A 25,219-nucleotide genomic window follows, 5' to 3' on the forward strand; every position below is an offset into this window, starting at 1 on the left:
ACAATTGTGAATTGGTTTGAGATCAGTCCACCTGCGCTCTGGCTGTTGCCAAAATCAAGTTTGAGGCTGACGTGGATATTACGTAAACTGGCAGAGTCCACTTGTGGCCTGTCTGTAATGGTGAAATATGCATTTGGCTGGTTTAATCAACAAGAAGATAAATCAGGAAGATAAATTTACCTTTTTTTTTTTTTTTTGAGAGGGGAAACATCTGCTCTAATGAGGAATGACTGCAACTTCTTCCCTGTGGTTTTTCACTTGTTGAAACTCAACCAGACCACGCAACACAGTAATAAACTTTGAGGTTTAGTTGCATCAGATACTTTGCGTTGGTGGGTAGTTGTGTCGGGGTCTTTGCTCAAGTGATGTACTGATGGGCAGTAATCGCTCAATTCTATCAAAGTTTTCTAAAACAAAGAAGTTAAATTTGTCTTATTCCTTTACAATTGTTTCTATACATAGCTTTTTTACTTTATTATTTGTATTCTAAAGGCACAATAATCAAGAAATTTACTGTAAAAACATTCATCCATTCTTCCATCCATCCATCCATCCATTTTCTTCCACTTATCCAGGACCGGGTCATGGGGGCAGCAGTCTCAGCAGGGATGCCCACTATAAAAACAATTCAAATCATTTCCACTTTTCACCTGTCGTTGAAGAAACACTCCCTTTAAACAACCTGTCGTGTTCATCAGCAATGTCTTGGTCAAGTTTTTATCTTTCAAAATGAGATTTCCGAGACGGAGCTACTCCGATGGGCGGGGCTCGACCGTCACACTTCCGGGTTCCAGAGCCAATCATACGTGAGTTCCAGAGGTTGCCAAACAAGCAGTGCAGCAATCCATATTTTATGTCAGCGTGAGAGGCTGTGCGGAGGGGGTTCACGCTGATACAGAGCCTTTGCGTATCGTTTGCATATGAATGAGGCTTTATGGCATTTAATAAGTGCTTGTGTCTGTACCGCCTTTTTTTTTTCTTTTTTTTTTTTACATTACATTATAACAACCAACCCAAGCGTGCCTCAAACTTGTAATCCTGTTGTATATTTTATATCTGGCTGGGATTTCCTGAAGGTGAACTTTATAAGGTGTTTCATTGACCGAGTCATTATATAAAGCTGTGGCAACGGCTTTGCAGGAAGAATGGTATCACTTAACAAGTCGGCTTGAGTGCTCCTAAATGTTTTTCCTCTTTTATTGATAAAATATGAAAACTTTGCTCAATCTGACAACGATTCATAGCAATGTGTGTTTGTGCAACATTAGATCGGATCATGCTTTCAGAAGTTTTTATTAAAGAGGCCCCGTGTTTTTGAAAATCTTTCACTGCACTAATCAAAAGCTGTTTAGCTCACAGTTAAAGATGCTAATAAATGAGTCCTCTGGGACATTTTAGGGGGGAAAAAAACCTTAATCTCTACATATATTTCTTCAGAATGGCAAAAACGTGTTGATCCACAGGCTGAGCTTTATTGAACTGGAAATGGGCCTTGTGTTTGTACACTGACACGCGTATCTTAAACGTGGACATGTTCGGTTCCCGTAATTGCAACAGTGTCTGCCAAAAAAACCCAACAACTTTTCTTCTTTTCTTTTTCGAAAGAAGCATTTGATTTTTTACACATCATCTCCCTCGTCGCGTTTCAGCGGATGTTCAAATTAGCATGTTTCTTTTCAGGCCTGGGTTCCATTATCCTCTCCTGTGGGGTTCTTTATAGTTATCAGGGGGGTAGTATTTGAAAGGCGGCCTGTTTTAATACAAGAGTGCAGCCTTGTGGAATGTGAGGAATTCTGTCATTTATTTTCATCCGAGGGTCGAAAATTAGAACTTGGAGCACACCGGCCATGTGATTTCAATTAGAGGAGCTGTAAAGATGTGGAGACACGTAACGGTCAGACAGGCTGGTGTTATACTAGCGCCTCGCTCCGTGATCTGTCCGAAAACGGTGCTGAGCCCTTCAGGTGAACAAAGAGAGAGAAGTCACTAATGACGAACTTTACACACAGAATTTCAAGTATTTATGTGAAGAAATAAGATGCTTGGAAAAGTGAATCAAAGAAAAAATGTTGGATATCTGAAGTATGGTTCTTTATGATGTTGGCAGGGGCTTTTCTTTATGAGAAAATCTTAAGTGAAGCGTCTTAAAGCTTTTTTCCGCACTGTATTTATAGTCCTCAACAAATGAATGTCTCCACGCTCACCCGAGAGTCCCCTTCATGATTAATTAGATCATTTATTCCGTAGAGGTCGAGGTTTCAAGGAGTTGTTGAAGGGTTCAAGGGCCTTGCTGTGAGAGAACCTCCTGCCTGTCTCCCCTGTGGCTGGCATCTGACCTCTGGCCAGACTCTGCTGCTTCTGCTCTTCCAAAGCAGTTCAGTTGAGTAGTTTGAGTTATGAAGTGTTACGCTGAAAACGCTGACATGAATAAAATCCTGCAGAAAGTGAAATCGCTTGCAGTCTAATGTCAGCTGGTTTATTGCTCTCTGTCTTCTGCCCTCTCATCTCTTTTTGTCGTTGCTGTTGTTACTATCCATTAAGCCTAACCAGTGCAGCAGAAAATCTGCACCATTGAGTCTGGTTCTGCAGAAGTTTCTCTGACAACAGGGAGTTTTTCCTTTTGATCATCGCCCATGCTTGCTCATGCTGGATTGTTTGGATTATCTGCAAAAGAGCCGTGCTGTGGTTATGATTGGCACTATATAAATAAAACTGAAGGGAATTAAGCGGTTGTGGTGTAGTTATGCAATGGTTGACAGTACCGGTGTTATTACAGTAATTAGCTTCATAATTATAGGAGCTGGAATCAAAGGAACAAAATCCAGCTGGCTGATGATGTTTGGCTGTCCAAAGCCAAAAGTGATTTAGTTTGTGCTACTTTTTGTGCAAACTCCCAGTCGGACAGGTCTGTCACAGTCTCTGAATGGTGTCAGTGGAGTGCATTGTTGTGTTTGCTTACATACAGTCCATTTAGTTCTTCGTGTGGTTCCATTACATTGCACATATTACAATTTATGCTGGATAGCATTGTTAGTATTGCCACATTTTTGCCATTTTTTCACAGGAATATGAAATCCACAAAAGACACTCTGTAACATGGCTTCAGAGCTGTTCATCCTTTTGAATGAAAGTAAATACCAAATACAGTTAACGTACGTTGTGCCAGAACTGCAGGATTTTTTTGTGCATTGAAGTAAACACTGAATAATTTCTGTGTAAACAGTTGATTGGCAGCCTACAAGGCTGAAACCATCTGCAGTGTATGTGGCAATGAGATGAACTGCTTAAACCATGCTTGGGGAATGTGAGTCTTCACTGATTCACATAAAGAAGATGCTCACATCTGTCTGTTCATCCATATTACTGAAATACATTCTAAGAAACAGGCCACATGTATTCAGTTTCTGTCCGTCGTTGTCTTGACAGGAGATCATTTCACTTGGCAGATGAATTGAAAGTGTGTCCCGACTGTCAAAGAGTGACTTAAAGTTTAAAATAATGTTAGGATGAAGTCATTGGGTCAGACGATGCAGTGTGACAAAGTGCATATTGTGAAACCAGCTCTTCAATGTTATTTCTGGCATGTTAACTCAATGGTTTTTTCCCCTTCATTAAATATGCTTGTTTTATTAGCTCTCAAGGTTGCTAAATAGGAATGTTGATGATATCAACTGCTAAATGCATGTTGTGTTTTGTGTTCGACACAGTTAAAAGCAATAGCTCATGTTGACATGAACTATTGCTTCTAATTTCAGCTGTAGAGTTTTGCGAGACTGCTGCCATATGGCGTCCTGAGAGAAATGTTTGAGGGAGCAACTTCATTCGGGAAGCTTTCGACGGTAAACCCCACAAATCTGTGTGGTTTATTGTGATCCTGCTCACTACACCTGCTATAGATCACTGTTTACACTGTGTTAGTGCACATCACACGTGACCAAAATATTCCTTCAGGGATTCATACAAATGATTGGAAATAGATATGTAATGATGTATGTTTCATTTCAGTGACTTACTTAGGTAAGATCGTGATTATCTGTAGATTTTATTGGAGCCATCTGTCAGCAGGGTTTCAACTTGGCGCCTGTGATTCCCAAGAATTTCTCATTGATTTGGTCATCTCTACACACATGAAAACACTTGTCTTGACATTCACGAAAGATTTCATGTGAAACTATCTTAATTCCTAGCAGTGCATTTTTTTTTTCTTTTTTGATTACACGGTAATCCCAGAGTTTCCTTACTTGTTTACAGATGTTCTGTTTTTGTATTTCATGCACATTCCTTCTAAAACATCATGACTCAGTCAGCCTCATCCGGATCTTTCAGATCAAATTCTACTTTGTTCAACAGATGAAAAACTGGTGTCATCACTGATGGAAAGTTTGAACATTCACTGATTTTTCATGTATGTATTTATTTATTTATTTATTGCAAGGGGGAGGTAGTTCACATTTATTTATAAAGGTGAAAAAAGAGATAATTTAGTTGAACAATATTTTTTTTAAGTCCCAGTGTAATGAGAGAACATGGTGTGCTCTTCACTTGTTCAGTGATCTTTCATTTTCCTTCACTGATCGACATTACCTCCTCCCTCATTGACACAGTACATTTAGCCTGAACTTTTCTTTTATGTGACCTTTCAGTTGAAGTGTCATATTCCCAGCAAAGGTTAAATGCTTCAGTACTAATCACACCACGGCAGGTATCTAAGGCTTAAAAGCCGAGGCTGTGGTTGGTCTGTAGACGTTTGCTTTGCACAGACCAGTGAGGGCAGATCTTGTAATAAACCTGGTGAAATGCGAAGTTGCAGAAAACCTCTGCATCTGGAGGCATGTTTCAAACATGTTTCAAGTAGCCCATGTTCATATGCATTTTAACCTTTTGAATTTGATGTACACTACTGGTAAAAAAAAAAAAAAAAAAAAGCTCTAGAACACCCCTGTTTGTTCAGTTTTTTTGTTACAGTTATTCAGTGTAATGTCTGTTTGGGACTCCTAAATAAAAGCATCGAATAAATTAACAATTTCAGTAAAAAAAATAAAAAAATAAATAAAAAAGGCATCATGGAATCAATTCATGAACCAGAATGGATTCTGTTGTGGCTTTGGGTCTGCCAGACCTTTGCTGTCAGTTTCCCCCAGCATCTGAATGCCTTTTGATTGTGAAAGAAACTGTTCTCACTGACAGCTTGACTCCTCTGTAGGACAGACCGACATTTCAGTTGTCATGATGGACTGACTCTCTTCCATTGTTAGTTGTCTTTTGCTCACCGTTTTATGACCAACACACGACCTTCTGTTCAGCTGATGCTAACGAGAGTATTGTGCCGCAGTGTGTTGCCACACTGCTCTTATACATACAGACGGAGTTGTAAGTAATGCAGAAAAATTGGAATGTACAACAGACCATGATAACTAGTGTTCAATAAATGAACCAACTGTACAATTTGACAATAAGTGTATCATGATATTAGAAAAATGCACATAGTTACAACAAGGGATTCAGTTGGAAATAAATTGTTGATTTATAGTTTATCACTCAGAGTTTGTAAATATTTTAAACACACTGATAGGACACAACAAGGAAGTCACAGCTCAATATGCTATTTTGTGCAGTTAGCATGCAGATTGATTTGTTTTTTGAGACAGAGACACTGATATTGAGTCAATGGCCAGGCATAAATATTTTTAATAATTTATGTGACATGCCTGAACAGACTTATTTGTTAACTGTGTCTTTTCTTGTGTTTTTTAACTGTAGGTTCAGGAGAAGGATGTGGAAAGATCATTCAGCGGTTCCCCAAGAAAGACTGGGAAGGAACAGCCTTTCCACAGGGCGTGGAGATGGTGAGTGCTAACCTTCACAGTTTCCGTATCTGCACTGAGCAAAGCTTTTTCCCAACTGGTAGAAACATATCAACACAGAACCTGTTGACTTTATCTGAACTGAGCTATGAATAAACCAGTTAAAGCACATAGAGGATTTAACTGTCATTGCAAAACATCTCATTTATCTTATTTAGGAACTCATGTATGACACATTCAGAGTGTGGGACCTTAACCTTCTATATTACTACTGCACATTTTTTAGTTTCTTGCATTTTTGATCTGAATTTCCAAATTTCTTCTGTTCGGCCCACTACTGGGATAGCGCATATCAATGACACTGCTTCATCAAAATGTCAATCAATCAATCAATTTATTTTTGTATAGCCCAGTATCACAACAACAGTTGCCTCAGAGGGCTTCAAGATGTTACATTGGCATAAAAAGTGTCATATCGACTGCAGTTTCTGCTCTTTTATCTCCCCATTCTGCACTTGCTTTGTTTTTAGTGCTCACTCAGGAAACGAGTATAATTGACATACTGTAGCATAGATGGGTGTATCATTGTAAGCTTGGCTCTGTGCATTCCTCGCTGCATCAGCTCCATCTATCACGGAGCAGAGTGTTTTCAAGTTAATGCGGGTTCATGCTGATTTGGTGATAAAAGACGGGTTCTTCTGGATAAAGATGCTGCAGCAGAAGATATATTGGTCTCTTAAAAAAGAAAAATCTCTGGCATTTTCTGTGTCACAGACTGACAGGAATCCCCCGGGGGAATGTGCATGTTTTTTGGAAGCTCGTTTGCCATTTGGAGCTTGTGCAGCAGATATTGGCATTTCCTGTTTCAGTGAAATCGGTAATGAGTGTTTACTTGACTTTGTTTTAAACTGTGTTGACGCTCGCTAATTGGGGGATCTCTTTCCTCGTCATTACTCAGAACCTGTCAACATTCCTGCCCATTTTTATCGTCCTCTGAAGTAGCTGCATTTTCTTTTGTGTGTGTGTGTGTGTGTGTGTGTGTGTGTGTGTGTGTGTGTGTGTGTGTGTGTGTGTGTGTGTGTGTGTGTGTGTGTGTGTGTGTGTGTGTGTGTGTGTGTGTGTGTGTGTGTGTGTGTGTGTGTGTGTGTGTGTGTTGACCTCCTCCCTCTCTGTGGGGTGACTTCTAGGTCTTTATGGTCTGCTGTCCTTATATGGACAATGCAATGGATGGAGAAATATTTGCTTATCAGGACATGGTGGGGGGGGGGGGAGAAAAACTGCCAACCTCTTGGGTAATATTAATTAAAGAGAGTATGACACTGCACAGGACGTTAATGCCTGTGCAGAATCTGTTTTTAATCATTCACATCGACGACTGCAGATAAGCGTTGAATGAGTCAGCAGAATGGTTTTGGCACTCAACTAGGGGGAGAATGACTCCAGCCACCGTACTCTATCATATGATTGCCTCTGTGTGTTTACTCTGTGATGGACTGGTAACCCATTGGCCTTCATCGACGGAGGGTTGAGACACAGCTGCAGCCTCCATGACCCTGATTTGGATGGAGTGATGTAGAGGATGAATGGACTTCAAAGTAGGGCTGAACGATATATTGCATTTGCGATAATCTCGCGATATTACAAAACGCGATTTGCGCATCGCAAGGTGCTGGTGCTAGGACAGTCACGTGACGCGAGTTTACATCGGAGGGGCGCCGTGCAGACTGCTTGTTTAACAAGGTGCCGCTGACTGGAGTAGCGTGATCACCGAGCCTAATTTTGCACAATGGCAGCGGATTTAAAAAAGATGTGGAACAGCAACACGCCCTCTGCAAGGAATGCCGTGTGTGCGTGCGTGTGTGTGTGTGTGAGTGTGTGAGAGAGAGAGAGAGAGAGAAAAAAAGGGTGCATCGCATCATTGAACATATTACCACGTCTTGCCGGTTTACACTTTTTTCTAACAACATGCAGAGAGAGCCTGCTGGCCCTTCTTCTTCTGTGGTGTCTGTAGAGTAAGGTTGAACATGCAAACAGCACAGCTAGTGGCATGAAGTGCAAATGCAGCCATGCCGTCGTCCGTGTGCTGCGGTTTGAATGGGGATATCCCTGATCATGTAAACAGGAGTAATTCTGTCTGTTTCAGCAGGTAAACGGGTTATTCCACATGTTTCAGAAACTGGAATATTGACCTTAACCCGAATATTGACTGCATGTAAACGTAGTCAGTGTGGTCAGGACAAAATGTGAGAGTGTTTTATGTTGATGTAGCCTCCTATGACAAAAATGTGGTTATTTGTATTTATATTTTAGAAAATTTGCTAAAAGATGAAAGAGTCTCAGGGGCAACAGGATGTGCAGGAAGCTGGTGGGACACTTGTCCCACAGCTGGAAAAAGAAGACAGCTCTGACTGAGGCGCAGAGGGATCAGCATCCCTGAGCAGAACCTCATTACAGAGAGCCCAACAAGATGGGGGTCAAAAGAGAAAATGGTCTCTATAGTGCTGGAATGGGCCAAAGCCATTTCGCAGGTGCTTAATTTCAAGTGTGTTAAGTTGTTTTTTTTTTAGTGACTTTTACATTTTGAATCTACAGATTTTGTTCTATATTTTAATAAGTGTTCTAATAAAGTTTACTTTGTTACAAGTCATACATCTTTTTCTTTAATTCTAACAAATAGAACTAACCTATTGGAAAGAAATGTTTAAACTTTGAAACAAACAATTGTTTAAAAAAAATTGACTAAATTAAATATCTCATTCTATATCGCAATCACAATATTGAGGGGAAATATTGCAATTCAGTAACAAATTTAAGCTCTGGATAAATTTTTTTGTGCACACAACCTGGGGACTGTACAATGTAGAGAGACTAACACATCTGGGATATTTCTCCGTTTTCCTGACTGACAGACTCCGACATTTGCAATCCTTGATAAGCGGCACTACAAAGTTGGATATCAGCCCAGTAATTCAACCCAGGGGTTTGCAATCGTGATCAGTGCGTGTTCACGTAAAAGAGAAAGTTTTTGCAGCGTCTGACCAATCTGAAAGGAACCAGCTTGGAGGAAAAGAGCTTTGTGAGCCTTGAAAGTCAGGGTTTAGGTTCTTGCTAACCCACTTCCTGTTGCTTTGTAACTCCTCTCAAGATTCTGCAATATTTCTGCAATGATTTGAAAAAAAAAAAAAAAAAAATCTTTCAGGAAGAATTCTGCTTTTGCAGGGGTTATTTTATGATCTTTTTCTACTGTGCTGAAATAAATGTTTCTTTCATCTGCGGTGCATTTGGATGTACATATGTTCTCTTTTCATGGAGGCATTCAGGGGTGAGCGAGCACAGCTTGGGGTATCTCGTTTTGTAGCCAGCCGACACTGTGGAGCACAATAGCAGGTGTGGAGGACAGCGGGTTGCATAATACGAGTCAGATATCTCAGATGAAATAAACTAAACAGTAGACCGTCCTCATAAACTCATGTGGTTACATCACTTTACATTTTTTGGCGGGTGAACATGATTGACAAATTTGGAAAGATAAATTGTTTGTTCTCTAATGGCTAAATGAATGTCACATTTATATAAGCGATGTCTTTGGCTCAGTCTTAAGGCTGTCAAAAGATTATTGTTGCATCACTCTTGTTAATTCAACGGTATTTATTAGACACTGGAGGACAGGCGAGACTGTTATTTCCAGCGCAAATGGACATATTGTGAGTGGGCGTTTCGAATGTCACACAGGCGTCTTCCTGTGTAACTCAGAAAGTCTGTTGGTGGCCTTCAACAATGTCTTTTTGTGAGGAATTGCTGAGGGATGAGCACCAGTGTGTCACACATTGAACTCCCCGAAGTGATCAAGTTGTGTTTGTGGAAGAAAACAAAATGACTTGAAAGAACGCCTTGTCTGGATGAAGTGTCAAGTCATTTTCGAGGGTGAATTTTTTTGGGATGAAGCTGAAATTCCTGTCTCCTTTCAGTGACTCAGAGTCATGAACCTGGGTGGCTCCGTTTTCTCACCATCATCCCTCAAGTATCCTGTCACGGTTTCAGAGTTTAAATATAGAAACACTGCAATGAGTTTAGCTAAATCTATTAGTTTAGTGTTTCCAGATGTCATTCAGAAATTCAGAACGTGTGTGTGTTCGAGTGCTGGAGTTTATGTTGTTCTTCATTATGTGACAGGCTGCCTCTCCTGAAACTGAGACAGTGCATTCCCAAGTGTGTAAAGAAAGTTTAAGAAATGATGGATTTCATCCAAATCAAATAGAAACAGCGGGATGCATTCGGTTTTTTTTTTTTTTTTTTCTCCCTGGCTAAAACTGGCATTTTTTTTAAAATAAAACTCATGAATCATGTTTTACTGTGATACAAGCGGAGCTTGCACCATTGAATAATATGCTAAATAAGATTCATATGTTTCAATCTGTTTAAAACTAGAAAGTAAGGGTTGTTCCAGAAATTCGCTTCCCTACGATGTGGTGTGTGCCATTGTTTGGTCAGAAGCCAAATGACTGGAATTCCAACTTTGAAGCTTTAATGAAGATACACCATGGTGTTTAACAGACTCACTGAGCAATTTGCATTTTGGCTCTGTTTTGCACTGGTATGTAAACCATTATTATTTGCAGATTTTCACCACGCGATGAAAGAAGAAAACGACCCTTTTTTTTTTTTTTTACAAACACTGAGGAGCACATCTGTAGAAAACAGTGGATGAAGCGGATCACGAAAAGCATTTTGCGGTCACAACAGGCCCCCAGCAAACTAAATAACCACAGATGAGGAATGCACCAAGAAAAAGCGTTTACAACTTGTGCTTGGAAAAATGTGTTTCTAATCTTTCCAGGCAAGTGATGATGATAGGAACCAGCTCGAATCCTCGTCTGTTATGGATGGGTGGAGTCTATAGATGGAGCTCTGTGCTTGGTGCTCGTAGTACATTTCCATCACCATGCATTCCAGTATCACGGCACCGTCCTCATGGTGTACTGTAAATCCAGCAGTGCTTCAGAAGTGGCACCACTGCACGGTTAACTCGACCGCATTTCAGAGAGAAACTGATGGAAGTCGACCACATCTCCACAAACTAAAGAGTAACAGTCTTGTGATCAGTGCGTACTGCGTTCTGTATCACTGCTTTGTTGCTTCAGCAGAACGTTCAGAGAAAAGCATGATCACTCTACCGTCACCCGAAAGGTTTTCCCGTTATTCAGTAACCAGCACTTTATAGGATGTCAGTGTCTTTTTTTTCATAACATAGCCATCATCTTCAAGACAGATTTGATTATTCTTTCAAATCTTCACCTGCTAGAAGAATAAAAACATATGATTATAGTTAGGTTGAGTCCAAGTCGTATAAATCCTCAGTAGCTGGAGTTTCTCCAAGAAAAGAACATCAAGGAGCCGCTGCTCTGCAGGGCGAACATGAAAATCTTCCGTTTTCAGAAACGCATTTTAAGCACACACCTATGTATTGTAAAGTAGTATTGTAAATCAAACAAGGCACAAGTGCAGTGTTGGTATTCTTAGTAAAGTAGCAGTGCTCTATTCCACTATAAATTATTTTTCATTTATTCATTATGCTCAGTTTTAGGCATTAATGTCTTTTTTTATATTTAGTGAAATGCATGAGACTCATCAGCTAAATGCAGCCCTTCACTAGTCGGCGCCATAAATTATAGCTAATTTGTCTTTATTCATGTGGAAGGTGCTGATAACTTGCCTCATGTGAGACTGCAGAGAGGTAAGATAATTGGAGAGTTGTCCTCTTGGATAAAACCAGCAAGGTTAGGGAGTGTTTTCTTGTTGAAAATTAATTCAAGGTTGCATGTAGGCTGTGTCGGGGGGGAGGCGGGAAGCATTCCACTGGAGCAATGAGCAACCACATTCTACTCAAGCATTTGGATATTAACCAGCGCAGAACATCCGCTGCTGCTGCTGCTGCTGCCGCGCTCAGGCCTATGTGACATTGTTTACCTGCTACCTGCGATTCCATCTGGTCTGAGAAGATAACCGGCTCATTACGACAGCGATCTTGCAGGAGATGCCCCCACTGAACTCTGTTGGAGGTGACTGCTTCAGGATGGGGATGGAATGTCTAACATGATGCCTCCTCCAGGCCACTGCACCAGGACCGCACGGCATGAAGTGCCTCGTACGTCAACAGGGTTTAAAATCTGACATGTTTATTTCTTTTGAAAGTTTTGGATTGAAGGGTATACACATTTTAGCGAAGTTGAGAAAGAAAGTACTCGCTGTTATTTCAATATATGAGGGGAAAATACCTGTGTTTTTTATTACATTACAACAATATAATTATTTGAGTATTTAACTAAATGCAATCGTTCCCTCATTATTGTCATATCTATACTGAAAAATTGGTTTAACACTGAAAATTAGAAGGTTAACAAAGTTTTTTTTCTCTTACTTGGTCTAGTGGTACATGTTTCTCTCATTGGTGATTATGAACGTTAGATGTTAACTACAAAGTTAAAATGTACAGACATTATGCAACATGCTGCATTTTTTTCAGTTGGGCACATGCAGATACCATAAAGGTGACACATGACTGAACATGACTGAACAGCCGATACCAAAGACTTATTTTCCTTTTTTTTAAAAAAAAACAAAAAGACATTTTACCTGGACAGTTGATCAGTGACTGAAAAAGGCATGTGTCAATATTTTACAGGGTTTACAGCGTTAGGTTTGATGGTGCCCAGTGGACTCCTTGGCTTGAACACAGGGTTGGGTGTAGAATAACAGTTGTAATGTGCCCAAATTTTCTGTGTTTCCACAAACACAACAGCGCTTTCCATGATAATTATTTACAGAGTAAGCGTCTGGAGCAGGTTGACCTATAAATGTTAGTTCTTCACCAAATTGAAAGGGGAGCTTCTAGATTTGGGTCGCAGAATTCAAAGAACAGTTTCCAGAGCCACCTTTATTTTACAATTCTTGAACTATCTCATGTTTACCCTTCAATTTGGTAAAGTCAGAGCACAGATTGTGCGACACATGATTCATATTACTTTGAGAAGTTCACTGCTGTTTGAACCTAGGGCTCAGCAATTTATCAAAATTGATGATATATTGACGTTTTCCTAAAATTCAATATTGAAAATTCTAATATAGTTTATAGTGATATCGCATTTTATATAAATACTGCGCTCACGGCCCCGTCCCTCGCTGCATGCTCGCTTCGCTGATGTTTCAAGTTTGAAGACCGACACAAGATAGTGATGGAAAAAAAGCGACAAAAAAGTTGAAGAGAAAGTGTCTAGTTCTTTTGAGTGACGATCTACATAATGAATCCTTCATGAGCGCACTTAGTGGCCAATCGCACAAATTATCGCAAAGAAGTTTAAAGAAAATGCAGAGTAGAAAAATTCAATCTGCAAAGAACTCAGTAAACATGTTTTGACCAAAAGTTCCTCTGCCTCTGGAGCTGTACGTCTCTGACTGGAGGGATCGTGTTCGTTATGTTTTCTGTCACTGTGGTCAGCTCTGCCTGAGGAAAACAACACTTTGAATGATCAAGAAGACACATGGGCAAATATTAAAAACAGAACGTGCTTTAATTGTGTGTACATTAATAATAGGAGTAAATTCCCACACATTAGCCCAGGGTGTTTTTTCAGTCTGATTGAAAACAATGGTGTTAAACATGTCTGTATACATGGACGGCGTACAAAACGATCCCCGCTCGGTCCTCGTTTACACGAGCCCTGGTACACTTTGGGATATGCGCCCAAAGTCAATCACGGAATTTTCAGGTCTTTAGCTTTGCAGCCAGGAGTCCTCAGTGCTGGATATCTGCTCAAATAATGTTCCAATATCTCCATGATACGCTGCTCCAAAAGCGAGCGCTCCCCCGGCTGGAGTACCGCCCCGCCGAGCGGCACATCCCGGTGTTTTTATAAGTTTAGTGCCTTCTGTGAGTCATATTTTAACATCTGCTGTTACCAGCATGTTTTTACACAGAAATCCATCACTAGTTAACATTGGAACCAGTTAATCCATAACACCGGCCGGGCGGCCGGCTGGTCGTCCGCCACGGAGCTCTTTGAACAACTCGCTGTTTGAGCCATCTCGCCTCTCCAATGTTTTTTCTCTCTGGTTTTTATTTATTTATTTATTTATTTTTTAATTAGAAAAGTGTTTGTCAACCACTGTGGAATTTCTTTTTCCCGTTTACTGCGCACGTCATCACATCACTACCTAGGAGGGAGCGCATGCGTGGAACGAATAATCCTCTGTTTAATCGACTCCGCTGTCAAGGAATGTTGATATGAGACACGAAGCAGATTATTGATCGGCATAGACTACGTCGTACAGTCGGATCCGAAATACAATCCGCACCGAGTGAAGCAGATCCACTCAGGTGTTTATATCAAGCTGATTATATGGAGGATTTTTAGGCCCATGTAAACGTGGGCATTAATGTATAATCTCACACCGGTCTCTCATTAATTTTTGAACCAGTGCCATGAAGTTTAATCTGACTCATGAGGTCCCTGACCATCCAGTAAGGTGAATACTTAAGGTAATGTCAGGTGAGTCTTAAGCTGTGTCAGACATATGGTTCCTGGGCCAAAACTGAGACACCAGAGGGTCCAGTCCGGCCTGTGAGATGGATGTGCAAATGCAGATAGTTTAGTCATTGTTGCGTTTTTATTTGAAGCAGGAATGAAAGAGACGCTTCACTGTCTGTTGCACCAGTTACAAAGTTTAAAATTGGCATGATGTTGAACTTGTACTTAACTTGATTATGTTACATTTTCATGAAAGTAGTTTATTTATTTGCACAAAACATTTGGATTTGTTGATGTTTGTGCCTTATTGTGCAGTCATTTCACTAGTCTGACCCCTTCTAGCTTCTCCACAATCTGTCATGGGTTTGACACAGCTCACTTAAACCCTACAAACATGTTTGTTTGTTTTGAATTCATCCCATTTTTTCCCACATTTTCCTGACAATTTCAAATGTATTGCAAATTTATTTTGTACAGCTGGTGGTTAGTAAAAACTGCCTGTGTTGCAGTTTATAAGTCATTTCTAGAAATGTATTTGCAACAACTTCATTTGAAAAAATAAGTTTGAATCCATGTCGGATATTGCCATTTTGTGAAAAAATATTAAGATTTGAATTTTGGGCCATATTGCCCTGCTCCATTTGAACCGCTTCTGAAAACCAAGCAGTATTTAGTGCTTTTACAGGAATCCACGTCACGGCATGCTGAAAAGTCCCTGTGTTTTTGCGCTCCTTGGTTTCCACCCTATATACAGGGTAAAAACCAAGAGGTGCCCAGACAGCTATTCCCTGAGAGGTCAAACACATTCCACAGCACAGCAAAGTTCAGCGTCGAACATGAGGGTCAATTCATTACATGTAGCCTGCAGACAATGTTCTGACAGCAGACTCATTCCTGCTGTCTCCTCTGCAGCCATCCTTCCCGGCAGGAAAACAAAATGTTCTCTGAAGATGTAGCTGCACGTTTTTTGTTTTTTTTTTTCTGATCGGGTCTTAAAGACTGTGGCATGACGTATAGCTGGAAGACTTTGGAGTTCAAAGTGAAGGTTTAGTGGTGTTTAACTTAAGGCTACAACAAGTTGTCAATGTCTTCGATGGTTTATTGCCTGCAGTTGTCATCGCTGATAATCGTTTAAGTTATTTATTGCGTAATAAAGGACAAATATTTGGTCTTTGGAGATTTAGCTCTCCAGTAAAAAAGAAAAAAGATATGATTCTTTTTTAAGTTTTGAGTATTGACATGTATTCCTTACTGATTTGAAAACATAATCTTTACATTGATTGGCAATCACGGACATGCGGATATTTTTCTCAAATTTCTGCGAAAAAAAATGATAATATGATTGGAATAGTATTTTGTGAATCGATTTTTCTTTAAATGTGTTTTAATGCTTTGTGTTAATACTCTGTAGCGCTGTATTTTGGTTTATATGTGGTACTGCATTGAATCCCTTTGAAGTGGAATAAGTTGAAATACTACCTACTACTACCTCAGAGGGCCTGTTGACACAGAGAACCTTCCTCTTGTAATGTCTTGTCCCTCTTTGACGTATTTCTCACTCTGTTTCCAAAGTTTTCTCGTGACCTGTCCTCACTAGGGGTGTCAACGTCTACACGTGTAAACGGGTAAACAGATAACAAATCATAACCATTTCCAAAAATCAATAACAGTGTTCACGTCATTCTCTCCTTCTCCTCCTCTTCGTTCATTCCTCACCAATATATATATTATGTTTAGGGGTGGTAATGTTGTGAAAGCTTCACATAGTAATATTAACTACGCACTGAAATGTTCCCTCTAGTTACCTGTATACATATATAGCCTGTGTCAATGGTTGAGGATGGAATAAATGTTTTCGTCTGATAACAACTGATTTGTGCAGAATAAATTGTAAGTGTTGACACCTCTAACCTTCACCTTTGAAAGGCTTTTATTTTTTAGTCCAAAGTGCCTGATAATGAGAGCAACTTCTCTGGGATGCTGCAATCCGGTAAACAATTGTAATTCTGTTCTGAAACAAGCCAACACAGACGGGCTGCACACACCGTGGGTTTTCTGTTCCACTCAGTCAGCCAGGCAAGCAGAGCTGTTTCCCCGCCTGCATACCACGCCGGTCATTTGTTTCCTTGTCCAACTACTTACTCAGTCGTTTAATGGTCACCAAAATTGTTGCCAAGACAAATGGCCTCTACAAGGACCCAAGAATAATGCCTTCACGAGTGTACTTGAATGTGCAATGGAACAAATGGCGACTAGGAAAAAAAAAAATCCCAAAACACTTTGCACTAGTTAATTCAATCTGCGGTGAATGTCTTAGTGGGTTCTGAAAAGCAGCGTGGTTTTATTTGACTGACAACAATGTCACTTTGTTAAACTGTGATAGACGGGTGGCTGCTTTCCTCTCCACAAATCCACCAAGACATCTTCTCTCTGCCCAAAAATAAATTGTTTTATCCTGCTTTCTTCCAAGAAAGTGGTAAACCCAAATCCAGCCTCCACAACAATCCTTGTAAACGAGAGCAGAGACACAACTGGGCTGTTTTACTATCTGAAGTATAAACAAAGAAAGCAGCACATCTTATTAATTTAAGAGAAAAAAATATTTTGTTTTCTTGTGCCATTAAAAATGAGTTATTTCAATATTTCTGCGTTTTTGCCCCCATTTACTCTTGACTGCTTGGCTATGGTCACATGCTGGGCCCGTGATTTCTTCTGCTAGCTAGTAAGTTTCGGTTTGAATCTGCTGGTTGAAGGGGGAGTTGGGGGTTACGTGTAGAGTTTGCATGTTCTCTCCTTGCTTCTGCCGGATTCTCTCCAGACACTAATCTCTGTCCACACTCCAAACTCGGGTTATTTTAGCTCTTTCAAAAATGTTATACCAGAGCAAAAACTTTTTAATATATACTAGTTTCTCTTCAAGTAACAGGATAAGTAGACAGATATCATTAGGGAGAGAGGGAATTCCATGGACAGGGAGTAGAACAACGGAAGGCTTCAGGCCTCGTAATGGTCAGACATGTCTGAGGTGAGGGGAGGTGAATGGAAGCAGCAGACGTACGGAGCTCAGAATGCAGGCACGAGTGGTGACGTCTGACAGGCGTTCAGGTGAAATGTTGTTAAGTGTTTTGAAGGTGTGAAGCAGGATTTTTGAAGTCAGCGTGGTCTTTGATGGGAAGCCAGTTTGACCAGTTTGCACATGTGAGAATGGGCTGATGGGGGAATCCAGGCAGGTGTGTTATTGACGTGGGTTTGAAATGACTGAGTGCTCTAGAATATGACACCAAAAATATCAACCTGGAAGTGAAAAATTGTAATATAAGCACTGTTGTTTTATAAAACTGTTATAAATTGTTTTATAAAACTGTTATAAATCTGATATGTTTAGTGGCTGATAGGAGGGCCGAAGCCTTTTTAATTTTTACTCTTATTGTGTTTTAAAATGTAAAGCACATTGTCATGTGTTAAAAATGGAGCTTTCACACCGAGTGTGTTATCCCTGTGGTCATAAAGAGATGAACATGGTTGGCAGAAATGATGACAAAATCAAGGCTCATCAGATCAGGCAACAAGTTTTTTCTGTCCATTTTCCCTAAAGCATGTGGCGTAACCTCAGTTTCCTTTTTTTATGTCTTATACAACAGGAACTGCATTGCTCGACATGCTTTGACATGTTCAACATGACGTGTGGTCAGATCCTGGCACTTTGGTTTTGAGGAGCGTCTATTTGCGTTCCTATTGTCTTTTTTTTTTTTTTCTCAAACTATGTAACTGACTGTTTATCTATTTGTGTTAAAAGCATTTCAACAGATACACCCACTGAAGTTGACCGATTTGTGTATGTGGAAGCTAGAAGGAGCCGCTGCAGACAGGCTCTGGAGCCACATGTGGCCACAGCATGGACCAGTTTGACGAAGGAACTGCATGTTTACTGGATTGTCTTTGTTAAAGAAAAAATAATGTTTTTTTGAAGTTTGACATGATTTATGTTTGTTTGAATGGAAGGTTTTCATGACATAATCAGTAATTTGTCATTCCGTTGTTACACACCAGCATTTCCAGAAGCAAAATATTTTTCCTCAGAAGCCATTCATATATAATAATGGAAAATAAATCAATATGTATTAGGTACGCATGACAACAGCTTACAGATTTTGCATCTATATTTTGCTTTCTATTTCTCATCTTTTGTTCAGGATGACTGCTGTTGATTCCTCTAACTATTTGCAGGCTACACATTTGATGCCATTTTTATGCTTAATGATATTTAAAAAGTTCTAGCATCAGTTCTCACTATCATCAAGTAGCTAAGGATTCATGCTCGGACTTGTTCTCATCCTTTAAAAAAAAAAAAAAAAGGTGCATCCCTATGAAAAGCTGCTCTCAGCAGATAGTCTGTAGGATGTCTTGTGGCTTCCTACATTTCGATTCTGAGAAAAGTTGCAACCATAATTTGTGGTCATGCATGAGTCAGGTCCTGTGGTTTTGCAAGAAGTGGAAGTTCAATACATGACGCAGCTTTAGTCAGGGAGGCTATCCATCTCATCAATATAGAGTCAGTTTGATACCTGCCGTTGTCTGCAATAATGCTTAAAGCCCAGACTTTGGTAGACAGTTTGACAGTTTGACAGCTTGACGAGTGCGCTCCAGTGAACAGTTTAGATTCCCACATGCATTTATCTGTACGGTCTTGACAGTTTTTACATATGAGCTTACACATTAACAACAAGCATCGTTTTCCAACATGCTACCCTCTCCTTAACAATCACAACTTAGTACCTCATCTTAAATATAAGATCATTTGAACCTTATCATCAGGGTCTTCATAAGATCCATTCTCACTCAGAGGGTTCACAAATGTTGGAGCCCTCAAAGAAACTGCCAGTGACAGACAGGCACATATTGCCGTGCTGACTTTACTGTAACATACATAGAATGAAATGTCACTTCACTCTATATCAATGAAAAATGTTCCAGCAAATAAAAAATACAAAAAAAAAAAGTCCTCTTCAGGGCCCCACATTCTCTGATGGAGGAATGTGACCTGACTTGGCTAAACCGTAAACACTTCTGTCACGTCTCTTCTATAGAACTCTGACTTCTTGAACTCCTTACTTTTCCCCCAAATCCCTGCTGTAACGAGGAACATGGCTTGCATTTCCAGAAAACAATGCCCAAGTTATTCAGAGAATGTCTGAACTTCCAGTGTCATGTGTTGATGAATCCACAATTCTTGAAAATAATTGTAGTCATTTTGACATAAATTTAAATGGAGAGGTTCTTATCGTGTCAGTGTTAGCCGAGTCTCTGGGTTTGGATCTGGGTCAGGTTCAACTGACTGTAAAGGAGAGCCCCCTCTTCGTTATGAGGAGTCATGTTTTTGAGCCTGTTCTCCGTTTGTTGAAGCGATTCATGACAAAGCTTAACTGCATTGCTCACATTCAGCAGTCTGGTTCGTCAGATTTAGGCTGCGTGCCAAACCGCAGCCTGATGGAAGAATGTAGCCTAATTGTCGCACCTAATAGATTGACTCAAGTGACCATCAGTTGACATGTCGCTGTGCACGTCGCTCTCGTGTTTGTAAAACTCTCAGAGGAAAGCTAAACAGTGCATTCCAGATAGAGGAAGCCATTCCAGACGGAGAGAGAATAAGATCATGTGTTTGTCAGGAAGACCCACAGATGAGTAATCAATGCTTTTTGTGCCAGTGAAGCTAAACACATGAGGAAACGAAGCCGCGGCTGTCAAGCCAGCAGGACTTTCCATGTTGAAAAGCTAGTGTGAACTCACCAGGAAATGGGAATACACAGGATGAAATCACACCATAGCACACTGGAGAGTCCACATCCATAAACCAAACAGACGAAATACAGTAAAAGCTTTTACACTTGCAGGAAAAAGAATCGATTTTCCTGGTAAAAACACAAGTCTGAGGATCATAACGTGGAAGGGCGTTCCCCAAACAAACAAGAGGTGACGAGTGATTACGAACTCTCGCTGCTGCCAGGAACTGGTCAAAAACATTTACTCGAGGTACGGTGCCAGCCGGCACGATCCAAGAGCAGAGTTTTGGGATACCCCGGTTATCCTGTACATTTCCTCTCTCACGTCGACGGAGCGGGCTGCCTGCAGACCCCCCCTCTGCTGGGCTGCTGGTGAATACCACAGTGGCTAGTAAAAAAAGTGCTGAGTGCTGCTGACACCAGGGCCTGTGGCGGGTGACATAATTTGTAACCACGCGGTCCATGACTTCGTGGAAGCAGCACTTCCGCTTGAACGTATTTATTTCATTTTCTTGAGGTTTACTTTTGTCTGTTTCTGAGTATTTAACTAGTCATCAAAATTTTGCCGCATATTCAGTTTGCGAATGACTCATTTTCTTGTTTTCCTGACACTCGGATGTGATAGAAGAGGGAACTATTGTTGCAGTCGTTCCTCTTGACTCTGGCATTGGAGGAATTTAGCTCAACTCCTTCTACACTGAGCCAGAGGTCTTGTTAATCATATACATTCTGTTAGTGACTTTTTTTTAAATTTCTTTTCCTTCGGCAGTCATGGAAAATTGGAAGGTTGTCTTCAAAGGCAGGATGTATGACAGTTACACCACAGAATGTGATAATATATTATCATATTTCATATTTCTGAGATATTTTTTGTTGGCATAACATGAGATTTGCCACGCCATAACAAGAATAATGATTACTTTATAGAGTAATAATATCCCACCGCAAAAAAAAGTGAATCAGTGTGACATTTTAATGCAGTGCACTATTAGCACATTGAAATGTAACATTGATCCGCTTTCTTTGGTTGTGTGCCATGGCAGAAATATGCTTAAAACAATAGCAATAATGAATATTATCAGGACGTTTTTATGACCCTGTTATTTAAAATCTGTAACGAAAAGACAACTTCTGCACAAAATCTCTTAAGCTTAAAGGAAAAAAAAAGCTTCGGTGCTAAAATGCGCTGAATGTGAGACATTTTCTCAGAGAGTGCCGGAATTCTTTGGAGCGGTTTTCATCCCTGACACATTAACAACCTGTTTTCCACTGACATTTTAAACCACGCCGTTACAAGTGCTGGGTGGCTGTCAAACTCTATCAGCCTCTTTGGATTTGAGGTGCAGCATGTCCTGCAGTGTAGACGACCACATTTCGTTGTTTTGCCAGCGTCTGATCTGCTTCTAAAATCGGTTCTGTTCTGTCAAATATCTTCTGCTACTAAGGAGGGTTTCACAATAAAGTGGAGGATTTCATTTGTCTAATCATTATTGAACAGAACTCAATTGAATCCTGAGTGTCCTTTAGTTTTTATGTCTCGTTCCTGTCACAGTCGCCATCCGTAGAAATGCCCGGAATGCACTTGCATGTGATATAATGACTTCTGACAGCGGATGTGAGGTCGGACATCACATTTAAGGTACGTCACTGATAACGTTCTGTTGTTTTAGAACAGCGCCATATGTAGAGCTCCCTTGGCCGGACGCCAGGTTTTTCCTTCCTTGTGTGCTCATTATTTTCACTCATACCGACAGCTCGTCCAGTTTAGGGATGAGATAACTTAAAACATTTTCTTATTCTGAGACTCAAATCTCAACGGTCCCACTTGTTTAGCATTAGCTTGTCACGGTCTGGTTGTAAAGTTAGTGGCTGGAAAATTAAACAGTGACAATAATTACTAATCAAATATGTTTCCTTTTCCCGTGTTGTCTTTACAAGGAAGTTCTGTGAAATTTAATGAGCTAGAAGTCCTTTGATGGCGACTACTCGTGTAATGCAACAGGGAAGCTCATTATGCGCCCCTGCGCAGATTCACTTGAGCACATAGGCGATCATTCACCAGGGGAGCAAACCTCTCTGTGGTTCGGAGCACAGCGTTGTTGATGCAGGAGTGAGACAGGGCCCCCACAAGGCCGCGGAGGAAGCACCTGTTGTAGACTCATTATCTTTACCGCGCTCTGAAGTGCCGGGCCTGCCTGACGCAGGACGGCCATTGTGCTGATCACCAGCCTCAAGACAAAGCTGTTTACCTTTTGCTCTTTCATGCATCACTCCCATGTGTTCGGAAACATGTTTTGATGTCTCGTGTTGACTTTTTACACGGTGTAACAGCAGCGGTGTTTACCCGCCGTCAGCTGATAGAGATTTAAAAACAACAACATGAGGAGGGGAGCAGCAACAAAATGTGTGTCAGAATGACTTTTTGCTTCGTTTCATACATTTGTCACAATCACTGATTAAAATACTGAAATGTTTCAATATGAGAGCAACTAAATTATCAACTATTTTTACTGTATATTAAATTACTGGGTGGAATTTACAGAAAAATGTCATTTTTGAAATAGCAGCAGTTACAGTGTTCCTGATTCAGTCTAATACTGACCGTAATACCGTAAATATTCACTTCAATTTTGTTTTTCGATACGTGAACGTCCCCACCCGTTTCTCTGTCCTGGAATATTAGCGAAATAACCAGGTTGAGCTCAAATGAGAACGACATGTCTGCCTGTTTTTCAGAGCGCGCAGCGGTTGTTATGTTCTGCCGGTGTCTGCTTTCTGTTTTCATTGTCACGTGAAAGTTAGAAGTCTGTAACTGTTTGTACTTTTCTTCTTCTTTTTTTTTTTTTTTTTTTTTTTTATAAAAGGTGCTGGTTGCGACCTTAAATTTAAATTTGTAACTTTTTAGATTTTTATTATTAAAAATTCAACCTCGAAACCTTCAAAATTTTATTCAGTTTTACACCGTTTCAGCTTCGACACAATTCATCACAATAGTGAGAGAATCTATCGATTTACCGCTAAAACTTACCGTTTTACTGTGCTGGGAAAATCCATGACTCCATATTTCGCAACGGATTCTTCCCTGAACTATGATTGAGCTGGTTTATGCCAGGAGGATATGGTGTTTATTAACCTACTTTTGACAAAACCAACATGTAATGAAGTCGATTTTCACCTCCCGCCCCAGTGCCAACTGTAATGAAAACACAGTTGCTTTAGGTTTAGGATTGTAATGATGTGAATTTATCTGACTGATTTATATTGTCTAATGTTAAAGTATAGAATTCTCGAGAGGATCTTTTTTTAAATTTACCTCTTTCTACTTTTCTGTGTTGAAGTTGCGTGCGGTGAGCCAGACGCATGTTTTTCATTAATTCCATGTTTTTCAAATCAAGTATTCGTCCCACAGTGAATAAATCTCCCCAAGGCATGTCGGAGAAATGGGGGGGGGGGGTCATTTTTTTTCTTCAAGCTTCTGCTAAAAATACATGTGTGTTCTTTCTCTGGTGTCATGTTTCTTACACATATGGCATTTATGAGTCTTGAAATGTTGTGCACAGTGCTGTTTGTAATATTTGTTCAATGACTCTTCCTTCCCTGCCTGACTCGACTTTTTTTTTTTTTTTTTTTTTTTTTTCAATTTAGTGTGGTTCATGATGGTCATCTAAAAATATCTGGCTCTTAAAACAAACCATGTGTGTCTTGGAATTGCATAACGGCGACTGAAACGGGGAGTGTTGGTGACAATGGGGCGAACAATAGCGGGGAAGGCATGTTGCTTTCAGTTTGTTTGCGACGGGATGGTTCAGGTGCTGGAAGCGATCGAGGGGATCCTATTGCGATCGCTTCGTTGATATTTTAGTTTAGTTTAATCGGTGCCGACCTTGAGCGAAGGGGCCAGCTCGGGGACGAGTGCGATAAACAGGAGCCTGTTTGTGTCTCAAGACTCAGCTGCAGCAGCCGTCCTCTGGTTGTTTTGTCCGTAACTCATCCTGCAGACCTGATAACGCTGGAGGCAGCACGCCATTGACCTCCTCACCCCTCCCTCAGCCTGTCCCTGCTTTCTGGCCCCTGACACCTCGCACCTCACTTTCCGTCATTGTGTTGCCTTCCTGGCATGCGACCATCAGACATGAATGGGAAGAGGACAAGGTAGAGGGGAGAGGATGGAAGTACATGATGGAGCGCACATCTGCTGCTCAGTTTTCCTGACCACATTGTCTTGGCAGTCAGGCTCCTTAACCAGCTCTCTGACACCCTGGAAAGCTGATTCTTATTCTTTCAAAGTTATTTCTCTCCAGCAATGCCTGCTATTCCAAGTTTTAAAGACGTTTGGTGCATATTTTGTTGCTTGCTGAAAAGAATTCCCCCTTTGTCTCAGCTATTTTCCTTATTTTGTCAAACAAAAAGTTGTATTTAGGGTTCAGAGCAGAGTGGAAAAGTTGTTTTTTTTTTTTTTCTTCAATCTGGGTCATTTTTGCTGACGCTTCGGTCAGCGGCGACAGCTCAGTCCGTGCACATTTTATTGCTGTGAACGAGAAAACGTGTAGGAACTTTGGTGCCTGATTTTATTTTGAGTTTTGTAACTGAACCAAACTTTGAAATGAGTCTGTCACTGAAGAGATTTGTGGGGCTGAGTTCATTTGTGGTGACGGGAACTTTTTTAAGGTTTTATGATAGGATGATTGAAAGGTTTTCAGACACTACAATTCTGTGGTCATAATAAAAACTCTGCAGACTTTTTTTTTTGTGTGTCACACCACTCGGGGAAACAGCCCACATTAAAGGGAGATGCTGCCTCCACGGCCTGTCCTGAGTCATCTCTAGTAGTGGCTCCTGTCCCAGTTATATCTGGCCACTGCCGGCCTGAGCAGACATTAACTTCTTGTCACTGTATAAGAATGCAGGACAGTCTTGCTCAGGGTTTTGCCCCCCCCCCACTCCCCTTTGATTGCTGCTGCACCTCAAGTGCTCTGCTGTGGCGATGTTTAACAGGTCAGACTGCGTATCCAGTGTCAGTGGCTGAGCGGGTCAACGGTGCGGTGGAGAGCCGGTCATGCTGGGCTGCAGCACATGATGCTGCGCAGAGGATTTAGCCCAGGGGGGGGGC

General features: G+C 40.7%; 1 protein-coding gene across 2 annotated transcripts in view; it reads left to right on the forward strand.

The window, feature by feature from the left end:
* Positions 1–25,219, forward strand: part of sbf2 (SET binding factor 2) — a 96,641-nt gene that overhangs the window by 6,181 nt on the left and 65,241 nt on the right. For both annotated transcript variants that reach the window (XM_030102558.1, XM_030102634.1), the window contains exon 2: positions 5,761–5,846. In XM_030102558.1, coding sequence (XP_029958418.1) covers positions 5,761–5,846 — 86 coding nt within the window. The remainder of the gene's footprint in view (positions 1–5,760; positions 5,847–25,219) is intronic.

This window comes from Salarias fasciatus, chromosome 1 (assembly GCF_902148845.1).
Source record: "Salarias fasciatus chromosome 1, fSalaFa1.1, whole genome shotgun sequence".
Taxonomy (NCBI): Eukaryota; Metazoa; Chordata; class Actinopteri; order Blenniiformes; family Blenniidae; genus Salarias; species Salarias fasciatus.